This window comes from Pinus tabuliformis, chromosome 6 (genome assembly GCF_031772625.1).
Source record: "Pinus tabuliformis cultivar Carrire ecotype Pingquan chromosome 6, CPIR1, whole genome shotgun sequence".
In the NCBI taxonomy this organism is placed as follows: Eukaryota; Viridiplantae; Streptophyta; class Pinopsida; order Pinales; family Pinaceae; genus Pinus; species Pinus tabuliformis.
In genome coordinates, this window is record NC_142292.1 from 990,158,093 (window position 1) to 990,184,294 (window position 26,202).

General features: G+C 38.6%; 1 protein-coding gene across 3 annotated transcripts in view; it reads right to left on the reverse strand.

Moving 5' to 3' along the window:
* LOC149262316 (nuclear pore complex Nup85-like protein) overlaps positions 1 to 26,202 on the reverse strand; it is a 414,372-nt gene that overhangs the window by 104,220 nt on the left and 283,950 nt on the right. For all 3 annotated transcript variants that reach the window (XR_016259007.1, XR_016259008.1, XM_089424013.1), the window contains exon 14: positions 6,810 to 6,956. Coding sequence is in view for 1 of the 3 variants with exons in the window: in XM_089424013.1 (XP_089280139.1) it covers positions 6,810 to 6,956 (147 nt within the window). In the remaining 2 variants the exon portion in view is untranslated. The remainder of the gene's footprint in view (positions 1 to 6,809; positions 6,957 to 26,202) is intronic.

Here is a 26,202-nt window from a genome sequence, read left to right on the forward strand (position 1 = left end):
TTTCGTAGTTGTTTGATGATACACAAACATAATAATAAGTGAAGAAGTTAATAAGTAATAAAAAGTAAAAAGACATCACAAGCAGATATAAAGAAAAGAGAAATCATCCTACCTATTGCCGAATAGATTTCTCAACAAGGAGGAGCGGTGATCAGAGAGGGAGTATGTGTGTCACCATCAATGACAAAGGGGGGATTGTTGATCTAGAAATCAAGGGAGAAGATTAGAGGCATGGATTCATGGGGAGCAGTGATTGCAGGGGAAGTACGTGTGTTGCCATTTATGACAAAGGGGAAGATTGTTGAACAATTTTGATGACAAAATGACAAGGAAGATCAAAGTCTTTGGGGTCAAGATCATCATACTTTGATTCTCCTCATCATGTCAATACCAATGGTAGGTGGTATGTCTCCTAATTCCTCAAGATTGAGGAGTTACGCCTTTTTAAATATTAGAGCACCATTTTTTTGGTCAAGGAACCCCAAAGGAGGTGCTACAAGCAATTTTATATTATACAAGGAAATTAAAATTAAAAGGGACTATCCTAGACAAAGTCAAAAAAGGGGGTTTTATTAAGGATCAATCATCAAATAAAATCAGTCTTTATATCTATGGGGTTTTTCGCTTCAAAATAATTTGAAATTTGTTTTTTTCCTCTGAGTGATCAATTCGATTGGCCCCTCCTAGAAGCCTCTGCAACTTTATAAATTAAAGCCTATTTACCCTCCAAATGGAAACAAATTTTCACCACGTCGTCTTGCATGAAGATTTCTGGCCTTGTGTGGTCGTGCAAAACTAAAGAAGAAGGTCGAATTTATGGGTTAACGGTTTGTCTTTTGGATTAAGGTTTTCATTGGGCTTTTGTGATCAAGTTCAGGGATATTCGGCCCTCCTTTCACAGATATTTTTTGAGCACTCTCTAAGGAATTTCGGCCTCTTTCAGGATTGCCTTATGGCATCTCTATGGCAAGATTTTAATCCCTTTTGATCAGCTTGTTTACACAGACTATCAACCTCTTTCAGGACTGTCTTATGGCATCTCTATGGCAAGATATTCAGCCCTATTGATCAGCTTGTTTGCACAAAATTTCAGACTCTTCCAGGACTATTTTGTGGAAACTTTGCGAGATTTAAATTCGCCCTAGTGATCAACTCTGTGCAATGTTAAAATTTGACAGCTCGGCGATGAATTTCTCCTAGAAGAAATCATATCTTTCAGTTTTGTTTGAACCACCTATAATAAAATTGTTGAAAAATCTAGGGCATCAAGTATCAGGTGATTTCTCTTGAGTGATAACTGCTTGTGAATGCTTTTTACCTTTTAGATTAGATTCTTCTCTTTAGGTTATTATTGTGTTCTTCTTTCATCAAACAATTACCAATGCATAAACAATAAAGAGACAAGGGGCACAGAATGTAGGATATTCACCAGGGCCAAAACCTGTCCCACTTGAGAGGAAAACCCACACAAATTCTTCTTCTTATAGAGACTTTAATTAACGAATACCAAGAACAAGACCCTTGACCTATTTGCCACTCCAAGACCAAGACACAACCCTTCTTTGATGAGATCCTTCTTGAAACAACCCTGTTGCACTTTCGTCCTTCTATGGTCAACGCAAGTCAAATTGTCTGCACTTCTACAATTTCGGTCTTGTCCATAGACATGCGATTCTTGGCTTATCTATATCCTTGCAATTTCCATGTGTGATCTGATATGAGAAGTCTTCCTTCTTTACTTGACTAGGAGACTCACCTTCGCGACTTCGGCTAGGATGTGAGTTGATATAAAGATCCTTTCTAGAGTTCTTTCCTGACTAAAGAAACCTTACTGCAGAACACTTAATGCAAGTCACACATGTGAGGAAAAATGTAACCAAAACAATGCCAAACTAACTCGGATTCTTCTTATTCTTTCTGCGCTTGATGAGAGGTTGTTATCCCTTCTTTTTCACACTTCTTTTCTGCCTTAAACCTTGATTGAATTGCAAACTTTATTGCCACTGAAATCCTTGATGTACTTCGCACTTCAAATTGCAAACTGCACCTTGACCAAATTTTTGTGCTCTGAAATAGGTCGAGCTTCCTATTAATAGTGATTTGCCTCTGCAATTAGTCGACGTGAGTGACTATGAGCCAACATGTCCTTTAAAGTGTTTATATTATTTCTTTTTGAGGTCGACTTGACGAGGAGACTTTGCTTGGTCTTGGAGAGCTAATTATACTTATCTAATGACTCATAAAAAATGTAATATGCCCAAGAAGGGTCCTTCATACATGACATTGACTCAATTTGACTTTTATGACTAAATGACAAAACCTAAAAGCTCACAATGGGGGTCATCACTAAAATAAAATTCACTGCTCATTAAACCCTTGAGACAAGCATAATAATAATTTTATTTTTCTTCTTTTCATCAATTAAATAAAATCACAATTATACGTCATTATGAAGGCCGAACCTAGTTACTTTTCAACAAAAATTTCATTTCTAACAATTATAATATGACTTTCCAAAAATAGTAAGTCGCATCTCAATTTGGAAGTGACTTTTCAAAATTAGAAAGTCATGTCTAAATGATCAAAGATGATCTCGACATATGGAATCCACTTTAAAATCAAATCAATCATGAATATACAAGTCAAGAATTAATATTTTTATCCTTATTAGTATTATTATTATTATTATAATACTATTATTTATAAAATAGTATAAAGTCCTTCACCTTTAATGGATTAATAAAAACAAATTCTCTCATGGAATAAGTAAATTATATTAAGAATCTCTTACTTGGAAAATTGAACCTCTCTTGGAATAAAATAGTAACTCCACACTTAAGAGAATGTAACTCTCCCTCTCTAATTCAATGCATGGCAAAAGTGTAACTTTGCCTCATTAAATGCACTTGTAATTCCCTCATTCAATTTGATTTGTAACTCTCACCAAATATTCTCTCATGTTTAAGTGTAACTCTCTCTCTCCCTAATTCGGATTGTAACTCCTCAAGACAAGTGTAGCTCTCTCTCTGTTCTTGAAATGAGTTACACTTCTCCTCAAGTAACTCCTCCTTCATGGAATTCGATTGTCCTATTATTGGCTCAAGGCATGAATTTATTTTGAAACTCCTCTCCTTTCTTGTCAATTTAACCAAGAGAAAGTGAGACTTAAGAGTAGCATGTTCATTGTGAAGAAGGAGAGCTAGTGTTGAGTGTATACAAGAGAAGTGTGAGAACAAGTGAAGAGTAAGAGCAAGGGAAAAGCTACAAAAAGTGTGAAAGACAAGATCTGATCAAGAAAAGGAGATCTTCAAGCAAAGAGCAAGAGCACTTCAGCTACAAGTTGATTAGGCATTGGTGACTTTATTCATTCTCATTTTCTCCCTCTCTATACTCTGTTGAACAATTGAAGAAATCTAATTGTAGAAGAATCATTTGAATTTTCCCCTTGTGGGTTTTGCCCTAGTCATTGGACCTAACTCTGTGTGTCTTATATTTGTGCTTGGTTGTCTTCATGTGATCCTTAAGTTTATGTTCTATCTACAATTGTTGATATGAAAACTTTTGAAGAAGAAATCTGCATTCTAAGTAATTGCAACAGCATAGAAAATTCAGTTTTTCCAAAGAAATTCAGTTTTGTGCCAAGTACATTCAGCTTTCTGCAAAGTACATTCAGTTTCATTCAATTTTCTGCAAGCACATTCAGTTTTCTGCATAGAACTTTCAAGTTTCTGCAAAGAATTTTTAAATTTCTGCATAGAACTTTCAAATTTTAACATGTAACATATATATTCGGCCTAGTATCTGTGATCAGATCTGTGGCATCTTCAGTCTCATATTTTTGGCCCTCCTTGGATCAATTCTGAAACACTGTTTTTTTCAATGAGACATGGCATTATTTGAAATATGTGCCTTATCTGTTCTAGTGCATTCATCTAAGGAAAATTCGAAGTGTCAATATAGAGTAGCTTTCGGCCTACTAAAGCATAACTTCTGAACAGTATTTTTGGCATCATTTGACAGTTAGTTGAGGTAAATTTTAGAACCCTAATCCGACGACCTAAAGCATTTGTCAGTGAAATCTAATCCTGGTTAAATATCACTTCAAGGCAAATTCATTAAAGAAGTTGAAACAATTCACCGGTATGGTTGAATTAAGTCCTTTTTTGGTTCATCTTCATCATAATTTGAAGGTATTCTTAGTTGCATATGCACTGTCATAAGGTTCAGTGATTTCGTCTGAAGTTTTGAAGGTGGATTCAATTTGTTTTTGGAACATTCCCTTGACATCTAATTGAAGCTAAATATATGATATAGGTCTGAGTCTCTGGACCGTTTTTACTCTTGAGGCAGCTTCGTTGATTAGGAGTTTATTGGGTTATTCATGTGTTGGACGCACTAGTATAGCAGATCTTTATTACTAATTTGTGGACTAATCTAGGAGAGGTTTCGGAAGTCTTTAAGGTCAAAGATCATTAATCAGTTTCAGGCCTCAATAAGAATATAAAAGGAACAACTTATCAATCATTCATCTACAGCACAGCAAGAACTATGTATTAAGGGCAGAAGCATCAAGATACAGGAGAAGAAGGTAAAGGTCAGATTAGCAGACTTAAAAGGCATCTTCTGGACACAGGTTACAACAGTAGGCATCATCATGCACAACAGTGGCAGACACATTGCACTAGAAGACTTGAGGTACATGATTGATCAATTTCAGTTACATTGCTCTGCATCATAACGTTTGTGCAAGCATCATTTAGTAACAGCTCTAAAGTTTAGGAGAAGTTTGATATCTGAAGCATATATCAGCAAGAAGGCTTTCATTGAATATCTCTGTAAGTGGGTCATTGTCCCTGGTATGGGAGCCCACAGATTGTTTCTCTATCTTTATATATCTTAAGGGTTGTTGGGTGGTGCGAGGCTGGAGAATGAAGTTTTCTTCAGGTTGTAGCCTGAAAATACTTCAGGGTGGTACTAGGGCAAGTTGGAGCATGCAAGGTGTTGGAGCATCCTTTCAATTGAAGTCGATAAAACTAGGGCATTCGAGCATCCTTCCAGTTGGAGCTGGTAAACCGGGGTGTCAGAGCATTCTTTCAAGAGTTGGAGCTTCCTGATAAATTGAATGCTTTTCTAAAGTACTAGGAAATTGAAGCTTCCCTTTCAATTGGAGCTGAAATATTTTTGTACTCGTAAAATATTAGAAAAGCATTCAGTGGTTTTTCTCTTAGAAGGGTTTCCACCTAAAAACTTGTTATGTACTACTCCTGTAATGTGTTGATGATTATTGTTTTATTATTCATACTCTAAAATTATATAATTAACTAATTGTAAATGAAATATTGATTCACCTCCCTCTCAGGATTTCCAATAGATATGTGGATGCCAAATCCCAATGAACTAGTGGTTAGTTGAACCTATAGAATGGAGGTGGAATAGGGGCTTGTAATGTAAGATGGAAAGTGGTAAATATGGAATAAGGAGAGATGGGACTGTGTTATCTTAATCATGGTTTCCCAAGTAGTTCCCCTCCTATACCTCTTAGGTCATTAGGGGAGGTTCCACTAGACTAGGATTGAAAAATAACCCCCCATTTAAGGTGAGGGAACAAGATTATGGCCAAGACACTTCGTTCTTCCAAGTTACCCCATAATCCATGTCAAATGCCCAAATACAAACAAGCATAAGCACCCAATTGCAAAATGAATTAAGTACCTTTTGATCAGAAGCCCACCTTCCAACATGTGCTCTTGCCAGATGGGCGAGGAACATATGACTAATGCAGGTGGTGTAGATACAAATGACATGTTGTCATCAGCTACTAGTGTCTTGTCAAGGGCTGCTTGCTGGCCGGCTGGAAGAGGTGATGGGAGAAAAATTCCTCCTATGGGGTCACCCTCTTTTGGTGGGTAACACAGGTCATAAATATTGCATTTTATCTGACTTCAATGTTTTTTTAGACATTCCAATTCTGCAATTGAGATTATATGAATTAGAACTACACTGTCCATTTTATGATATATTGTACGGTACTGATAAATAGTGCTTGGAAGATTTTCTATTATTGTATGCACAGAAATTTCTTCTTAAGTCGTTCGTTGGATTTTCAGTGTGAATGTTTCCTTTGTTTGAAATTACTATGTAGTGTGAATATTCGCATATATTGAATTGATCAGTTTGTAAGTATATTTCATTTATGAAAAATCGCCTACGTGAATATGATTCATTTAATCTTTATTAAAGGAACAAGCGAACCGCCTCATTTTTATCAGAGGAATATTGTCCTTTACTATTACTTTGTTGAAAAAAGGGATAATATTAAGGGTCAACATTTCATGCAGCAGTCCATCAGCACATGTTAACAATCAGGAAACTCAAAGACTCCGTAAGTTAGATTCATATAGACACCAGGCTCTGTATAATATCTACTTAGTATTTTGGGTTCCAATACAATATAGAGATTTATAGGCGAATGCAATCTCATTGTCAATAAACAGTTAAAAACCTTTTGAAATTAGCATGTTCAGGCAGTTTAAGACTGAAATTTCTAAAATTTAGTCTCTTTAGGAGAATACTAAAACAAGTCTCTAGCATTCACCAAGAAGATTCAATAAAATAATAAGACTCCATATTTATTGAAACATTTCCTTTACATTATAATTTATGACTAGATACCTTTTCAAGCCCACGGCAGTTCAAATAACTGACATTTTGGAATAAAGTAAGGAACCAGGTATACATTCCTATTATTCATTTATATATTCTATTGTGTTATTTAATTTCATAGCATCTACAATAAGGATACAAGATACCTGAAATCCATCATCTGAAACAGATTTTCCAACAATTTCTGACAGCTGCTCAGCAATGCTACTAAGCCGATTTTCATCACGAGCTCGCTGCAGCCACAGAATTCCTGCCCCTTTCCTACCATGTTTCCAGTGATGCATCCCAACAATCTGCACATTTGGAAAATGATATCTACCACATTAGGAAGAAAAAAAATGTCATACTTTTTTCAACACAAATTGGTATATCCAGAGATATGTTTTAAGTATAAACTTACACAGCCATATGAAGCCATAGATTTCATTTATTTTCCTAAGGAACAAAATGGGACTAATATATCCAGTAATCATAAACAATGGCACACAAAAGAAAATATAACTATATGCTTCCCTAAACCATTACAAATGAAAAATTGAGAAATTTCAAGCACCAATTTATAGAAAAAACAGAGCATGAGAAGAGTGTTAATGCAATTTTTACTGACTCCAACTTGCACAATACAGAAGATATCAGGTCAATAAGAACAAACTAGGATAAGATAACATAATTTTAGTAATTTCTAAACCCACAGTACAGGACTGCAAAAGCAACTCCTCAAATAATGCTAAAATAAAGAAACCTAAGCTCATAATTATCAGCAAAACATCTAGCTAGTAAAGCTAGTGAAGAAGCATAAGAAATAATGTATGGGTACACAAAAAGATGCAAAGAGGATATATAACTAAAACAAGAATGACATCAATATTCAAAGTGATACTAATCAATAGCAGATGATGGTCTCAGAGCAAGTTATCAAGGACAAGTTCAAAGGCCTAGCCTCCCCCTCAAACTCATCAATAACTGTAAAATTATTGATGCACTGACGGATGATGTCCCTCAAGGTGTTCCCAGTGTTGATGGGACTTGGCTGTATGATCCCAAGCAGAGTGCAAGAGCAAGGCAGCCTTTCCATCCTAGCATCCAAGGCCATGGACAAGAAAGTCTAGATGCAAACCTAGTTACACTAGATCGAGCGGGGGGAGCACCATGCCTTGTTGCCATCTAGAGCTGAGTTGTGTATTGAACAATTGTTAGTCTAGTGTTGTGCAACAACATGCATACTATAGAAGCAACTCCATAAGGGTCACGTTAGAGTTAATCAACCTTCCAAGGCAGTGGTTGGCAAAAACATCAAGGTATCACTGATCAGGAGTCCAAAGGGTTGCCTAATGGTCTGTCTAACGGTCCTTGCAATTTTACACAAAGCGGGGACGTTTTTTGAAAGCGGGGACACAAAAGTGTCATTTCTCAAAATCTACGAAGCGAAGCGTCTCGGAAGCATCTACCATATATAGGCAGTGGTTGGCAAAAACATCAAGGTATCACTGATCTGGAGTCCAAAGGGTTGCCTAATGGTCTGTCTAACGGTCCTTGCAACGTTACACAAAGCGGGGACGTTTTTTGAAAGCGGGGACACAAAAGTGTCATTTCTCAAAATCTACGAAGCGAAGCGTCTCGGAAGCATCTACAATATATATATATATATATATATATATATATATATTAAAAAAACATCCCAAATATCAAAGTTGTAGAAGACATGAAAACATGCATATTTTCACATAAACCAAGATAGATATGGCATCCATGATTCCATTGTACATCAATGATTAAATATTTGAGCATCAACCATCTAGATTCTAGCAATTACAAACATACATCAATTTTTTAAGCATATCATAAAACATAAAACTTTTAGAAGACAAAATCATCAAACACTCAAGTAACTTATCTAGCAAGTGAGCAACTGTCAACATGAGTCATGTCCAAAATTCAAATAATAATGTTTACAAAATAGGCCATTTGGCCACCACCAAGACTCAAGTACAAACTGAACTAGGAAGAGTAAGACAAAAAAGCTCAAATTCACAACAGGAGTCTACAAGTCTAATCTATGACAAAAGTAGTAAACTGTGACTATATCTACTAATCTCTCCTCCTTCCACCATGAATAGGACGTGAACCTCCACGTGGTGGCAATGAAGAAGGTGGTGGCTCTAGAAGTTGTGGTAGTGTGTAACGGCCCATCTAAACTAATCCATTATATAAAGTTTCAAACTTTATAATAAAACAAATGTGATGAATTTTAAATAATAAATTTATTTAATTTTTATAAATATAAATTTATTAAACTTTATAAAATATAATTCTAAACTTTATAAAATATATATATATTAAACTTTACAAAATATATAAATTAACTTTATAAAATATAATTATAAATTAAACTTTGTAAAATATAAGTTAACTTATAAAACTAAATTATATAAAACAAGGACCCTTATAAGGGGGACGTTTAATTCCCATAAGATATATATCAGAGCGCATATGACAGCAGGGAGAGAGCCGTATGCGTAGAAGGCGTGTCGGGACAGGGGAAGGCGGTGGTTGCATGCGGGAGGGCGGCCACCGCCAGGCCCGTGGTTAAAACCGGGATTATGAGCCGAGAACAGGGGGAGAAATTCAGCAGTGAAACCAGAGGAGGAATTCAGCAGTGAGAGAGATTTGCTATTGGAAGAGCTTTAATCCGTCTGAGGTTCTGGGCACGGGGGACAGTGGGCTTCTGTGAGAAGCTTGCTGGATTGAGTAGCCAGCCTCTGCTCAATCAGGCTGGGCGGAATTGGTCTCCCTGGGTAATTGGAGCTCAACATCAACAGTATCGTCAACTGCACGGGAACAGTATCGTCAACTGCACGGGATCAGCTAGCAGTTCAGGTAAGTGCAAATTAAGTTTTTAAGCTTCCTGTTTTCCAGTTTATGAGTATTTACATGTTTCCTGTTTTCCAATTTATGGGTATTACACATGGTATCAGAGCTGTCGTTCAAACCCTTCGGGACCTCACAGGCCCTGCACAGCTAGAATTTCGTTCGTATAAACCTCTGTCTGAGCGTATAAACGGCTGTCTGAGCGTCTGTCTGACGGCTAGAATTTCAAATCCCTGGTTAAGTGAGCGTGGATGGAACACGTGACCCATTAATAAACCGAAATTGCTGTGAATTTCTATTAACCCGTATATGCTTGAGGATTCGTAGTCTTGGTCGTAAACACTCCACTCCGACTCTTCATTTCTGGAAGATTCTCTTTGAGACCTGGCACGTTTGGGTGGTTTTGCGGAATATGCATCTGAAACAGAGTCAGAACGGTCCACATTCTGACAGATTTATGTGACGCTGCTGTTGTTTTCCTTCGTTTGCGGGCAAATTTCTGCGATACAAGCTATCAAGCGAATGACCAATCGAAATTCAAGCTCCATATGCATGGCGCAAGTTATGTGAGGAGCCCACAAGGAGAGTATATATTTGCACTCCATATCTGTTTGACTCCATTCGCGCAATCTTTGCGTCAATTCGATGGAAGAAGAATCCAGGTCGTTAGATTCGCGTTTCAATCAGGACCCGAATTACGTGGTTCCACTCCAAATCAGCACGATTGCCCGGACCATAATTACACTAAACTAATCGAAAATTAAGGTGCAAGCTTTGAAACGCAATTTGAATTTTAGGTTTGAAAAGACGTTCTACCTGTAACTCACGTATGGCCTTGGTTTTTCTTTTTTTTTTTTTTTTTTTTTTTTTTATACGTGAGTGATCATTTCAATACGTTGGATTCTAATCTAATTAGAATTAGAATTAGGAAAATAATAAGTTTAAAGTGTTTGAGTTTGCATGTTGAGGAAGTTTCACGGTGTTAGAATCCAAATTATCCTATTAATCGATTTTACCAAACAGCGTCCTTTTTATGTCATGGGTTTGTCTCTTTGTCAATCTGTAGACAGTTTTGATGCCCTAGACGGTGACAAACCTATAGCTCGAGAATTGGGGAAGGGTATAGAAAAGTAAATAAATGTGTAAAATTGTGGAAAACCCTACATTTTAAGCGTGGATCAAGCTTTAGTTGTTCATTTACTGTGACAATTCCCGGGAGCAGGCCAAATCAATGCTTTCGACCTGAAGAAAGCTCCTTAGCTGCTGGCAATCTCCGCTTCTCAGGTTCGATTGCCCAACCGATGATAAGATAGAACTGGAACCATGAGCTTTACAAAATTTGTGGCTCTTAACAAAGTTCCGCTCAGATGTACGTATCATTTTCAGCTTTCGTTGCTCTTTAAGAACTTCAGCAGTGAATGTTAAACCACTTACAAGTTTTTGAAAATAAAATTTGTTGCAAAGGAAATGGATCATTTATGCCAGTCCCAATCAATGCCTATTTATTAACCAAGAGAAGAGAACATACAAAGATCTAGGGACAGAGAGCAGATAAGCAATGCTTCTGTATGCCAAGTCCAGACTCATATTTGCAATTTGTGTTTTCTTCTTCTTTCTTAATATTGAAAGTAAACAATTATTATTACATAATGTAATAATGATACTTTAGATTTTAATGTAAATACTGATTTTATTTTTGCATAGGTCTTTTAAGGATGTTAAATCCGTGGGGAACCATGGCATAGACCAGAAGTTAGAACATAATAGAACAGTACAGTGAACCGCATAATACTAAATGGTCCAATGGGTTTTGAAAGCCATGGCACATCTCAATGATCTTACTAATAAGGATCGTTGGAGGCTACAGAGGGGTTACACTCAAGCATCTGTCAAATACTTATAACAGAAGATGAACCTGAATGAATTTATTAGTAACTTAAGTTTTTCTACAATTGATTCTCTCACTATTTCCTATGTATAAAGGACAATATATTTAGAATGAAAAGCGGCTAGTTTGCTTCCTATCAAATTGTGTCAAGGAGCCTAAAGCCTGGTAATTTTCTCAATCATCCAGAGCTTGCTCCATTTCATTCTTTATTTCTTGAATTTTTACTCCTTATTTCTCCACTGGCCAACCCCAAGAATGTGACTGAGTTGAGAGAACTTTATAAAATATTAGTTCATACTTTGAAACTGCGGATTACCTGGTTGATCCTGCCAGTAGTTCTATTCATGTTTCATTTCTCATTCAATTAAATTTGACGGTACTAAAGACTGGATAAAATTGGATTTAGCAAGAAGAAATAACTGATACAATTATATATATGCTCTAATCCATTAAGGGTACAAACACTAATGGAATAACCCTTTGGTGCGTGACACTTGAATAAATTGGGTTACATTTTCTTGATGACAAATATAATTCATCTTATAGTATGTCAATAGCATGGTCATAAAATATTCGTAGTTACAACTTGCATGCATCTAGATGGTACTATGAAATGGGTCTTGGGTTGAATGACATTTAGCTCAGTATATATATACATCAACCTATTCAAATGGGATGATAAGTATGACTTGTGTTATGGGCTAAAAATGATCAGTGATGAAGGTACGATCTCAAGGTTCTGTTATCTGTTTGGCAGACAGATTTTTACACACATATAAATCTGCTCTTGAGTCTTAAAGTATGCTGTCAGAAGGTTCAACTTGCAGTTTTATAGCTTCAAACTCTAGTCTAGGATTTAGGTATGAAAACAGTGTATCTAGACTTCTAGTTCTTAGGGCAGATCTGGAATATGGTGAGCTTCTGTGATTTCCAGATTTGTAGAGAAGAAATAAAATGAGTCTCCTGGGACTGCTAAGTACATCAGTGTTGAATGTGAATAAAAGGATTTCGTTACTTTAGAATTATAAATGTGTATGAATCCTCTATAAATCCTATTGCAGTCAAAAAGCGTTTTGCATCAACCATTAAAGTATCGAAATCATAAACCAGGACATGTCTATGGTAAATTTTACGGCTAAAGGTTAATCTAAAATGGAAACAAAACAACCCTTCTTTTATGGATTTAACCCATATCCAAGTAATATATTCGGGATATAGATATATATGACCCCCTTAAATGTAATAGTCAGATTGAGGTATGACAGGTATGTTACCGATGTACATTGTAAACGAGACATCTAACATTTTCATTTTGTGGATGTTATTAGGTAAATAAACCTTAGATGTCTTACCTTTGGAGCTAATAACCATACTTCTGCATTATTCATATTAGGATAGAATACCCTGCATTAGGACAAGGAGGTCGCGAGACCACCCTCCTTGACCTCGGTACCAGTAAGATCCGCCTAGCGGGTAAAAATAGCAAAACTATACCCATTTATAAATGTGAAGTTGCAAAGAAAATTGTGTGTTAAAATTCGGTTATCCACCTCAAATTTTTTTTTTTTATTTATATAAATTTTATTATGTGTTCAGGGACCATTACCATGGTAAGGACGTATGAGCGACAACGACGTGACCAGGCAACATCATCACCATTAATGCCGCCACCGTCGCCATCATCATCCCCATCACCTTTGTCACCACCAAGACCACCGTCAACATCAAACGCTCCAACGCCAGAGTTGACTGTGATAATGAACTCTTTGGAAGCCTTATTGGAGACATTAAAGGAATCAACTAAGGCTAAAAACAAAGAGGAATTTCAGCATGTAGCCACCAGTTCAGCGGAACCAAATAATTTGGAGCCCAGAAGATCGAGAGAAGACATCTCTAGAGAGCTTCAGAAAATTAGACTCCCAGAATTTTCGGGAGGTCGAGCTGGTGAATGCGCTGAGGCATGGTTGGAAGGGATGAACCGGTGCTTTAGGTTAAGAGAATATTCGCCTTCAGCAAAAACAAAAATTGTCGTGTTTCAACTAAAGGAAAGTGCCTTGATTTGGTGGGGAAATCTGGAAAAGCAGCTGCACCTTACATCGGATAATGTTCCTTGGGAACTATTTGAGGAAAGGTTCCGCGCAAAGTATTTACCTCCATACTTTCAACAACAGCAAGCCAGAGCCTTTCATACACTAATTCAGGGAAGTAAAACGGTGGAAGAGTACGAAATAAGGTTTATGGAGCTGGTAAAATACATTCACTACTTAGACTCTGATGAACGTCAAGCTGAACGCTTCATATTTGGGTTAAATCCTCGCATCAGAGCCTTGGTAAGTATGTGGAAACCATCATCTGTAGCCGAGGCAGTCGAATGTGGCCGTTATGCAGAAGAGCACCTTGGAATCAAAAAGGATATGGGGCCAGCAGGGCCTTTACAATCAGGATTTCCAGGGAAGGCTCCCCGGAACTTTTTCAGAGGAGGTAGCTCGAGGCCACCTTACGGTAACAGGTTTACCCCAAGTGTGGGGACAAGAGTTCCCATGGCAGTAAACACTATAGCCGCGGAATCGTCCAACACCAGACCATGGGCATCGCGAGGGACTACCGGTAGAGGAAGGAGTGCGAGAGGAATCAACATGGGAGGACGCGGCTCGTTCTCTAGAAATTCACACCTTGATTCAAGAGGATCAGCGCAGCTCAATTGTTGGGGATGTGGGGGGCCGCATTTCCAGCGTAACTGCCCAGAAGCTTCATCGAATATATTGCATAGGACTGGGAAGGAGCCGATATCAGCCAATCGAAGTAATCATAGAATTCATGCAGTAGTCAACCACGACCAAGCAGCCCATCAATCCACTGTAGTGGAATCTTCAGGTATTATCAATGGCATAAAACTCAAAATCTTATTTGATACTGGTGCCACAGATAGTTTCATTTCGTCATATGCATTAAACAAATGTGGGCTGGCAGCTCGTAGACAAAATGATTTCCACCAAGTGGAAATGGCCTCAAGAGAACTCCAAACCGTGGGCTTGAGTGTGGATCAATGCAAAATTGACCTAGGGGTCTGTTTGACTAAACTAAAAGTCTACGTCACAGCCTTAGGGACGTATGATCTTATCATAGGTATGGATTGGCTGGAAGCTCACCAAGCTTGGGTGGACTGTTATGGAAAAAGGATTCTGGGCACAAATGATGAGGGAGAAGTAATCCAAATTCAAGGAATCAAGAGGGAAGTTTCTTTACGCTACATTTCGGCAATGCAGGTGAAGCGTTGTTTAAGAAAGGGTTGTCAGGCTTATGCAATTCACGAAGTAAGCCAAGAAAAAGGGCCATCCTTAGAACAATATCCGGTATTAGCTGAGTTCCCGGATGTATTTCCAAAGGAACTACCTGGACTACCCCCGGTAAGAGAATTGGATCTCACTATTGAATTAAAGTCGGGTACCCAACCGATCTCTAAAACGCCTTATAGAATGACAGCTCCAGAACTTCAGGAATTGCAAATCCAGTTGAAGGAACTACTCGATAAAGGGAATATTCGGCCCAGTACCTCACCTTGGGGCGCTCCTGTAATTTTTGTGAAGAAGAAAGATGGATCCTTAAGATTATGCATAGACTATCGAGACTTTAATCGAGCTACAGTAAAGAATCAATACCCTATGCCGCGAATCGATGATCTTTTCGATCAAATGAAAGGAGTTGCTGTCTTTTCAAAAATTGATCTTCGATCAGGGTATCATCAGCTAAGGATTTCTGAAAATGATATCTCTAAGACCGCATTCCGGACACGTTTTGGGCACTATGAATTTACTGTGGTACCATTTGGGTTAACAAATGCGCCAGCCGTATTCATGAATCTTATGAACAGTGTTTTCCATTAGTATCTTGATAAATTTGTACAAGTCTTTTTAGATGATATTCTCATCTATTCCAAGAATGAAGAAGAGCATGAAGATCATTTGTGGATAGTATTGTCCTGCCTTAGAGAACGTCAGTTATATGGAAAACTATCCAAGTGTTCTTTTTTTCAGGAAAAGATTCATTATTTGGGTCACATCATATCAGGTGAAGGGATTTCAGTAGATCTTGAGAAGGTAAAAGCGATCATGGAATGGCCAATACCGAAAAATGCACATGAGATACGAAGCTTTATGGGTTTAGCAGGTTATTACCGGAGATTTGTGGAGGGATTCTCCAAAATCGCAAAGCCAATCACAACCCTCCAGCGTAAAGGTGTTAAGTATGAGTGGACCGAGGAATGTAATAAAGCATTCTCTGAACTCAAAAGACTACTCACCAGTGCACGAATCCTAAGAGTCCCTGATATGGGCAAAGACTTTACGGTATGTACTGATGCATCCAAGCAAGGGTTGGGTGCAGTGTTGATGCAGGATAAGGGAGTGATAGCTTATGCTTCCAGAAAGCTAAAACCTCATGAAGAACTCTATGCTACTCACGATTTAGAATTGGCCGCTGTAATGCTAGCTTTAAAGATCTGGAGACACTATCTGGTGGGACGAAATTTTACACTTAAAAGCGACCATCAAAGTCTACAATATTTGTTCACCCAAAGAGACTTAAATGCCAGGCAAAGACGATGGAGTGAATTCCTAAGTGAATATGACTTCGGAATATCATATATTAAGGGAAAAGAAAATGTAGTAGCCGATGCCTTAAGCAGGAGACCCCGGATATTTTCTCTCATACCCATTAAAGTGGACTTAAGACAACGAGTACTGGATCATCTTATAAAAGACAGCTGGTATTTAAAGGTGAGGGCAAGTCTTGAGGGAATTAAGGCAAAAGAATCTAAATTTGAGGGTTATGAATTAGAAAACGATGGGATCCTACGATTCCATGGAAGGATGTACATTCCTGATGATAAAGATCTTCGAGATACCATCCTTGGGGAAGCCCACAAAGCAGTATATTGTGCTCATCCTGGAGTAGGGAAAATGTATGCGGATACCAAGAAACTCTTCTTTTGGGCAGGCATGAAGCGTGATATCACTCAATTTGTTGCAAAATGTTTGGAATGTCAGCAAGTAAAGGCAGATCATTGTCACCCAGCGGGCCTCTTACAACCCCACGACATTCCTATGTCTAAATGGGTGACCATTTCTATGGATTTTATCACTGGACTACCTCTTACTTCTCAAAGACACAATGCCATTCTGGTAGTGGTGGATAAATTAACAAAAAGCGCCCATTTCATTCCTGTAAGAGATACTTATGATGTTGCTGACGTAGCTCGAGTATTCATAAATGAAATTATCAGATTTCATGGAGTACCTAAGAAGATTATATCCGATAGAAATTCGCGATTCACTTCCAGATTCTGGACTTGCATGCAGACAGCCTTAGGTACTCAGCTAAATTTAAGCACTGCTTACCATCCTGAGACTGACGGGCAAACTGAAAGAGTAAATCAAGTACTTGAAGACATGTTGCGAATGTATGTAATGGATCAGCAATCACACTGGGAAAAGTATTTACCCTTAGTCGAATTCGCATACAACAACAGTTACCACAGTTCGATTGGGATGCCTCCATTTGAAGCTTTATATGGCAGACCTTGCAAAACTCTGTTAAGTTGGGACAGGTTAGAAGATCGAGTGATAATAGGACCAGAATTAATCCATGAAATGGAAGCACAGGTCAGACAGATTAGACAACGATTAAAGGAAGCACAGGATAGACAAAAGAGTTATGCTGATGCTCACCGAACTGATAGGAAGTATGAAGTAGGGGATCAGGTCTTCGTCTACATCAAACCAAATAAAAGTACTATTCGATTCGGAAAAGGGACAAAATTGTCACCCCGATTTATTGAACCGTTTAAAGTCGTGGAAAGAGTTGGACCTGTTGCCTATCGTCTTGCCCTGCCACCTCACCTGCATAAAATTCATAATGTATTTCATGTTTCTGTATTAAGGCATTATATAGCTGATCTATCTCATAACCTTCAATGGAAGGAATTGCAGGTATCGGACGAGGGAGTCATAACGGTCGAACCGTTACGTATACTGGAACGTAGAGTTCGACAGCTGAGGAACCGCCTGGTGGACCAAGTTAAGGTCCAATGGGACAAGTATAGCCCTGGATCAGCGACTTGGGAAGATACGGAGGACATATGCCAGAGATACCCTAATTTATGTCCATTTTGAAGAACCTTACACTATGTTTAGTATATATTTACTTCACTACAATCAGAGACTCAAAAACATTTTGAATGATTATGGATAAACATGAAATTTTGTGGCATAATATATGTTTAATTCCTGCTGGTACATGGATACCAAAATAATATATGTTTAATTCTTGCTGGTACATGGATACCAAAACAATATATGTGGTTTATTTTACTAAATTATAATTGTTGAAGTAAAGTTAAGACAGTTGAATAAGTTTTCTTCTGATAGAAATTAAGATATTATAGATCTGATTTATTTATTTATGTCAATATGATCAATGGGATAGAAATCAGGAAGTGAATACATTCTAGATAAACGTCCAAAGACATGCGTGGAATATAGCAAAATATGTTGTACTATAGTATCATAGATTAACTCATAAGGGGATAATAAGTGAGCTACCTTGAATATGCTGATGCACATTTTACGAATGCATGGATAAGCGTCTGATTGCAGGTAATAGACAGTTACCGGGATGACCACGTGATGACAGAACCTCAGAACAATTAAAGCTCCAAGTGATTCTATGAAAGGGTATTAATCCTAAATTCTACTAGGAGGGGTGGAGGTGTTGCCCACCGTTTATCCTTCGAACCCTGGAGTCATGGGAGGACTGTGCGAGTCACGCTCCCCTAGACGTGTGATGATGACTGTCGGATGCCTACTAGGGATCAGGTCGGTATAACCGACGCTGTCACCTTAGAGTTTATGAATGGTCGGGTCAGTAAAACTGGCGCCATGGCATACTCCAGTAGAGGACGGATAGGATGGGAGCAGAAGAGATTAGGAAGGATAGGATGATTTGAGGATAGCTTGGGGACCTGCATAAAAAAATTCATATCCATTAAAACCTTAAACCTAAAACTCTAACTTCGGGACGAAGTTTACAAAAGAGGGAGTGTATGTAACGGCCCATCTAAACTAATCCACTATATAAAGTTTCAAACTTTATAATAAAACAAATGTGATGAATTTTAAATAATAAATTTATTTAAGTTTTATAAATATAAATTTATTAAACTTTATAAAATATAATTCTAAACTTTATAAAATATATATATATATATTAAACTTTACAAAATATATAAATTAACTTTATAAAATATAATTATAAATTAAACTTTGTAAAATATAAGTTAACTTATAAAACTAAATTATATAAAACAAAGACCCTTATAAGGGGGACGTTTAATTCCCATAAGATATATATCAGAGCGCAGATGACAGCAGGGAGAGAGAGCCGTATGCGTAGAAGGTGTGTCGGGACAGGGGAAGGCGGTGGTTGCATGCAGGAGGACGGCCACCGCCAGGCCCGTGGTTAAAACCGGGAGTATGAGCCGAGAACGGGGGGAGAAATTCAGCAGTGAAACCAGAGGAGGAATTCAGCAGTGAGAGAGATTTGCTATTGGAAGAGCTTTAATCCGTCTGAGGTTCTGGGCACGGAGGACAGTGGGCTTCTGTGAGAAGCTTGCTGGATTGAGTAGCCAACCTCTGCTCAATCAGGCTAGGTGGAATTGGTCTCCCTGGGTAATTGGAGCTCAACATCAACAGTATCGTCAACTGCACGGGAACAATATCGTCAACTGCACGGGATCAGCTAGCAGTTCAGGTAAGTGCAAATTAAGTTTTTAAGCTTCCTGTTTTCCAGTTTATGAGTATTTACCAGTTTCCTGTTTTCCAATTTATGGGTATTACATAGTGACTGTGGAAATAATGAAGATGAAGCCCCTGTTGTTGGTGTTGAAGCATGGAACCTGGAAACCAAGGGACCGAATGGGGGTGGCATCTCACCTCGATCATCATCATCCTGGATAAGAGCATCCTCCAATTGCTCAAATCGCAACACTCCATCCTCCAAATTGGGCTCCTCTGGATTTCTATCCCAAACCTTAAGGTCTCTATTAGTCTTTGCATCATCCCAGTAATGGGACAAAAATCGCAAGTTGTAGTGAACATAAACCAAGCTCTATGCCCGGTCTATATCATGTTCCTTTTAAAACTATGGATGAAAGAATAAGAGCTCCAACACCTCTCTACAAAAGAAGTGTTTACCGCCCGTGATAGAACCTGCAAGGCCAAAGTCTATAGAAGTGGAGTAGCATCTCCAATAATGTTCCACCACTCAAGAGAAGAAAAATTCTCTCGATCTCTAATTGTATGCATGCTCCCAAATGGACCAGTGCTAAGCATATAGTTGCTCAAATGTTTCCGTACCATGGTAGCCTCCTCCTCATCAAAGACTAATTTATCCAAGGCTTTCATATAACCAAATAGAACCTCTCGAACTAGGTGTGGTTTTTTCCTGCTCCCCCCCAAGTTTTGGTGTTGAAATCCATGATGGATGATAATATTTAGGTGTCAAAACATATGCTAAGGCGTACACTGGAATGTTTAGCATATCCCATCGTTTTTTCACCTCTGCACGAATATAATTGTACAAGGTGATATCTCTAGGTTCAACAATGTCTTTAATCTGCCCCAACATGCTATCCATTTGCTCATACACCTCCCCAATTATTAGTCAATCAGAATCTGCAAACCTGATCATGTAATAAATTGGTTTGGTGAATTGCAAAACATATTTAATATGTGACCAAAAGTACATGTCAAGAATAATGTCCTTGGCTACATTAGCACCATCTCTATCAGTATTAATCTCCTCCCATGATTCAGAGGTCGCAATATTAGTTAAAACTTCTCTCACCTTCACTAGCCACCTAAAGGTGAGGTAATAACTTGCAAATCTTGTTTTCGCAAGTTTAAGCAACTGCAACTTGGAGCAAGCGCCATAAAAGCAGTTTACCCTTGTATGCCCTGTCATAAATTTAATGCGTTGGTTCCCTCTCTTGTAAAGTTCATTAATCCATCCACATTTTTTATGCTTAATAATATCATACATCAAAAGTTTCAATGTGTGCACCAAGCACCCAGACCAAAAGAAGTGTGGATGAGTACGCTCAATAATTTTTCCTACTACCTTACAATTTGTTGCATTATCAGTGATCACCTGAACCAAATTATTAGGACCAACATCTTTGATTGATTGCAATAGGAGATCTGCAATGTTTTGGGAAGTTGCACTGAGGGAGGAGGAGTCATTACATGTAATAAACACTGCACCACTAGCAGAAACACCAAAAACATTTATCTAATGTTCGTTACTAACATTCGTCCACCCACCTGATACAATGGATACCCCACAATCCACCCACTCATTTGTAAAACGTGTCAAAGCTCTTTGAACCTTTTCCTTTTCTCTTTCTAACAACATTGTTCTAGCTTTCTCATAGTTGGGACTCTTGTATCCATTTGGGGCTTCATTGATGGCCTTAAACATATCATGCCAATAGGGAGAGCAAAGCACATTGAATGGTACACCGCAAACACAAAGAAATCAAACTATCTTTCCATCCACATCAACCCTCCCAGCAACATTCAGGAAATCCCCTATTATTCTTCTACTTCCAGAGGTTGCAGAAGTACCATGAGGAGATGAGCTACCAAATCTAGAGGTTGGACTTGATTCAAACTGATTTTTTTGTTTCCTGCTTTTTTGTTGTGTAACCTCCTCTATTTGGATGTATTTTCTTCTTTGTTCAGCTGAAACGTTTGGGCAAATTTGTATCCCCACAATTCCCTTTTTGTCATCACTGTCCAACACCCCATAAAGATGCCTCCTCACACGAGTATATGAACCACTATATGGTTTTCCTCCATGACAACCATGAGGGCACAAAAACTTGTAGCTTCTACCACCGTTTCCCCCTTCAAGTCTGGTCACATAGTTACACAAAGCTGCCAATGCAGCTTTCCCCTCTAGTGTTTTAGTGTTCTCTTCAAGTTCATCCCTTGCCTCTTCAAACCCTTCATCCTCATCAGACATTGGGTCACTTATATGGGGACCACAATCCTCTTGTTCTTCTTCCTTTCTATTTCTACTCCCCCTTGCCATCATGAAAACCAAAAGTGGAATGATACATAAAAGCCAAAAGAACACCATCTTGGAATATGAATATAGGTGGTGGAAAACTTGCAATTAAATGAGCAAGAAGAAAGAATGGGAAAGAGTAGGAGAGAGAGAAGAAAAAATACAAACAACAATAACAGAAAAATGAGGGAGTTTGGGGTTTGTACTTACCTCTTTAGCTCTTGTAGATTGAAGCCCTTCTTTACTCCTCCAAGCTCCTCCTCCTTCACTACTCCTAGCTCCTCCTTCACTCCTCCAAGCTTTCCTCAAGACTCTCTTCTCCAAGCTCTCCAAAAATACAAGAGTGAGGAAATGAGAGGAGAAAAGGAGTTGTATTCCCCTCATTCTTTTCCCTAACCGAAGCTAAACCCACCCCAAACCATAGTTAAGTAAAACAAAAACATAAATTTGGGCCCGGCCCACGAAATCATTTGACGGGCATTGGAACCGCTCGGGATCCACTCGAAATCGGCCCCGACCCGCGGTTCGAACATCCAGAACTGCAGATCAGGTCAGAACAGTTCCAACAATCCAGGAACCGTGTTTTTCAGCTCGATCTGTGGTTCCAGAGTAGGATCGCCCACGGATCCGTACAGGCCGCGATTCCAGCTTTTGATCTTGGGGGGGTCGTTTCCTGCAACACTGGGCCCTTGTATCTCTACCTATTACCTATTTCCCCAATCTAATGAGATAACCTAAAGTAAGAGTCGATAACATGAAATTCTCTAATCAAGAAGCGCATGTACTGCCTAACATCTCTATTTGATTACTTCTCTCACGTAAATAGAAAGAGACCCCAAATCTAGGTAGCAATAGAATGTGTAAAAGGAACCTCGTGAGTCTTTGAATAAGGAATTGAACATCCTGCATATCTCATAGTAGGTAGGGCACTGGAAAATGAAATGTGTCTCTGTCACCAACTCCTCTACGTGACATAGTTTGCATATCTTGTTCAATATCAAAATACGGTGATCAATCTCAATTTGTTGTCTATGAGACCCAGCCTAGAATTCCTTAAAGTCAACCTATTGGGTAAGCATCCCAAGGTTGTTGCAAGCAGGAATGAGAAGTGGCAGGGAAAGTCGCAATTTTGAAAAATATTCCATGAGCAAAGCATTTCAAAAGTATCTTTTATATAATACATATTTTAATATATTTTGATGTATATATATTCAAATCATTGTTGCACGACTCTTATAATACCCGCGAGTACCTGCCGGTCTTGACGGGTTCTATAGCGAAATGGCTCACTCGCATAAGCCCGGGGTCTCTACCTGTACTCGTCCAAACCCACATAGAACCTGTCTACACCCATGATGAACCGCATGTGACCAACATAGCACCCACATAAGACACGTGGACCCCCTCAAAATTTGTACCCTTTTTTTTGGAGATCACATTTTTTTCAAGTTTTTTAATATTTTGTCGAGTCTCATACGGGTCATCGAGTCAATTGCCATATGAGTCTTATACCAATACGAGTCGTGCAACATTGATTCAAATGAACTACATAAAACAACTCAAATCAACTACATAAAACATGAAAACATAGATTTAACTATTAGACTACTGTTAATTTTAGATAACAATGGTATGTTCTATGATTTAGTACAATTTACTTCAATGTTCCTTATCAGCCCAATGATAATTTCCAATTATTTCAAGCAGCAATCACATTGACAAAAAATGCATATAGAACATAAAAACATGTGCAGAAGACAAGAGGACACCATATGTGGCGAATGCAAAGGAAAAACCCCAATGTGGGGAAACCGTCTGATCAAATCTTCTTATTATTCTTCAGTAGTTAAGCACAGAGGGAGAGAGAGTACAAATATCAAATTAACTTGACCAAAACAGTCCTGTCAAATCAGCAGTCAACAGTAACCCTAACTAGAAATTCAAAATTGGTCAAAGCAGCTCCAAAATGTACTCCAACCAGATCGGTTAACAGCAGATAAATTTGGCCTTCCAAGAGGGTCAAAGCCAAGCCCAAAACAGTTCAGTCAAACCAGACAAAGGAGAGAGAAATTACTGTTGTAAATTCTGCAGTCAAATCTGAAGTCAACACTGATCAAACTATCCCAAACTTCTCAAAAACTGTTCCAATAAATGTAGCCTTCAAAAGCTGGATTTCTGCCCACAAAAACAAAGTCAACGCTGGTCAAAACCACCCTGGTCCATGCTGTTTTGTTTTCTGGAAATTTTTGACCAGCAAACAACCTCAGAAATTCATCCTCCTTTCACACATGCGAAGTAGAGAATGTTGTCTCCAAGTTGTACAAACCAATCAAGAGGGGAGAGAGAGATATGTGATGAGATGAAAGATGTCCAAATGAGGAGAGAGGTCACTCCTATTTATACACTTCGTTGAGGGTGAGGAGACACATATGTTGGGCTTATGAGCCTACATTTGACTGAGGCCGAACATGACAATTTGTGCATGAGAGGGAATAAATTCAAAATTCCACTTTTGCATGTCAGAATCAGATGATCTTTATATCAAAATTGGACCTCTCAAAAAGAGGTATCCAATGGAATAATCATCTCCATCATATGAATTGCCCTAAGGTGGAATTGGCCCTAGTTGCCAATTTTAACATTCCCTCTCAACTAAAGATAATTCCACCTGTCAATCCATCTGTCATCATCATGCCATTTTTTCATCATGTACCATCCTTGTCATCATTGCCCTACTCTACTCTGTTGACCCATGTAGTAATAATGAAGAAGTGATCGAGAGTGGGTCATCAAATCATACCACTCTCCACTGACAAAAGTCAGTCCTAATCCTAGATCAAGTTGTTGAACACCATGCATCCTAGTCATAGGGAGTACGACAGTACCGGATGCATCCATCAATAGTGCTATGGTCCCTAACCCTCTTTTCCCAACTCATTAGCCAGATGAGAGATACTTCCCATGAGTCCCGGACTGCATGGGTAGGATGTGTGTTGGGGTATCAGCAAGAGAAGTTGAACCACTCATCCTGCTTATATGCCATAGGAAAAGATGAACCACCCATCCTATGCATATGTCAATCGTAGGGGAACGTGAACCACTCACCCTACATACATGTGTCTAGGTAGGGGATGTTGAAGAAAGTGTAACTAGGTTCAGTCTTCATAATGACATGATCTTTGTAAATGATGTAATAAAAGGAAATAAATTATTTTGTATGCCTTGCTACATGGGTTTCATGAGCAAGAAGTGTCACTAGGTGAAAGACTTCTTCTTGATGTCTTTAGGATTTATTTATATGTCAAAGAGTCATGTCATATGTATAGAAACTCTTCATGAGTTTATGTAAATATATTCAAGTCCACAAAGTTGTGAAAAATCCCTCCAAAGACCAAGCATAATCCTCCAAGAAGTCTACAAGCGAAAAAGAGAGAATTCTTCATGTCAGCTCCATTATGAATTAAATACACTAATAAAAGTCATGTCGGCTTGGGTAAGAGACACAACGGTTCATGGGCTCACGTCGGCTCAAAATGAGAGCACACACTACTATAAATACCCACTTAGGGTCAGCGCAAAACATACAAGAAACATCTCGCATTCCTCTGAAATTTCACATGAAGGAGCAGAGTCGCAGTAAGGGTTTGACTGCACCTCGTCTGGATTTTAGGTGTAGTCATAATCTCGGATACATGGAGCAAGAATGACCTCATGTAAGGACGCAACAGTGATTTGAGTTCTGGACATTCTCGGCATATCTATGAATTACAGTCTCGACATTACAGTGATAGATTGATCTCGCATGACAGAGAAGCAGTCATGACCAGATCTCGGAGACGCAACATTGATCTATGTTCTAGGCTAACCACACTCTCAGCATACCTGTGAGGATCTCGGATGAATGAAGCAATGAAGATCTCGGACGAAGATACAGTGTTGATGGATCTCGCATAGCAGTCCTAGCATATAGATCTCGGTGACATCCTTATAGCAGTCTAAACATATTGAACAACAGTGACTCAAATTACAAGGTATAGATCTACATACTCAGCATATTGTCTCGACATTATCATGGTGATGGAATAAGTCTCTGTAAGGACAGTGATGCTCGACATACTTGTGAAAGGTGATATATAGTCACAATGATATCACAGTATTCAGATCTGCCCTCTAGTGATCTCAACGTGAACATGTATCTCAGAAGTAGTCACAATATGCAGTAATGAAAGAAACAGTGATCACCACAGTAAGGAGGGTTAGTGTCAACAAAGGTAAGTGACAAGGATCATGATCTTACAGTGCAGTGAAGTACAGTCATGATCTCAAGGAAGGTGCAGAGATCATCTCAGCCTCAAGGTGCAGTCATGGTGTATGATGCTCTCAACAACCTTGCAGCAGTGATGAAGTTCTTGGAGATGCAATAGTGATGACTTCAGAGGTGCAGCAAGATAATGATCTCAGCAGTGTTCAAACAAGAGGATTGATGTCTTGGTCTTGGAGAGGCAAAATGTGTCAAGGGTCATGGTCTTGGTATTCGTCAATGGAATCTCTATAAGAAGAATTTTGTGTGGGTTTTCCTCTCCAAGAGGGAGAGGTTTTGGCCCTGGCAAAAAGCCAAATATTTGTGTTCTTGTCTCTTTTGTTCTTGATAGCAGTTT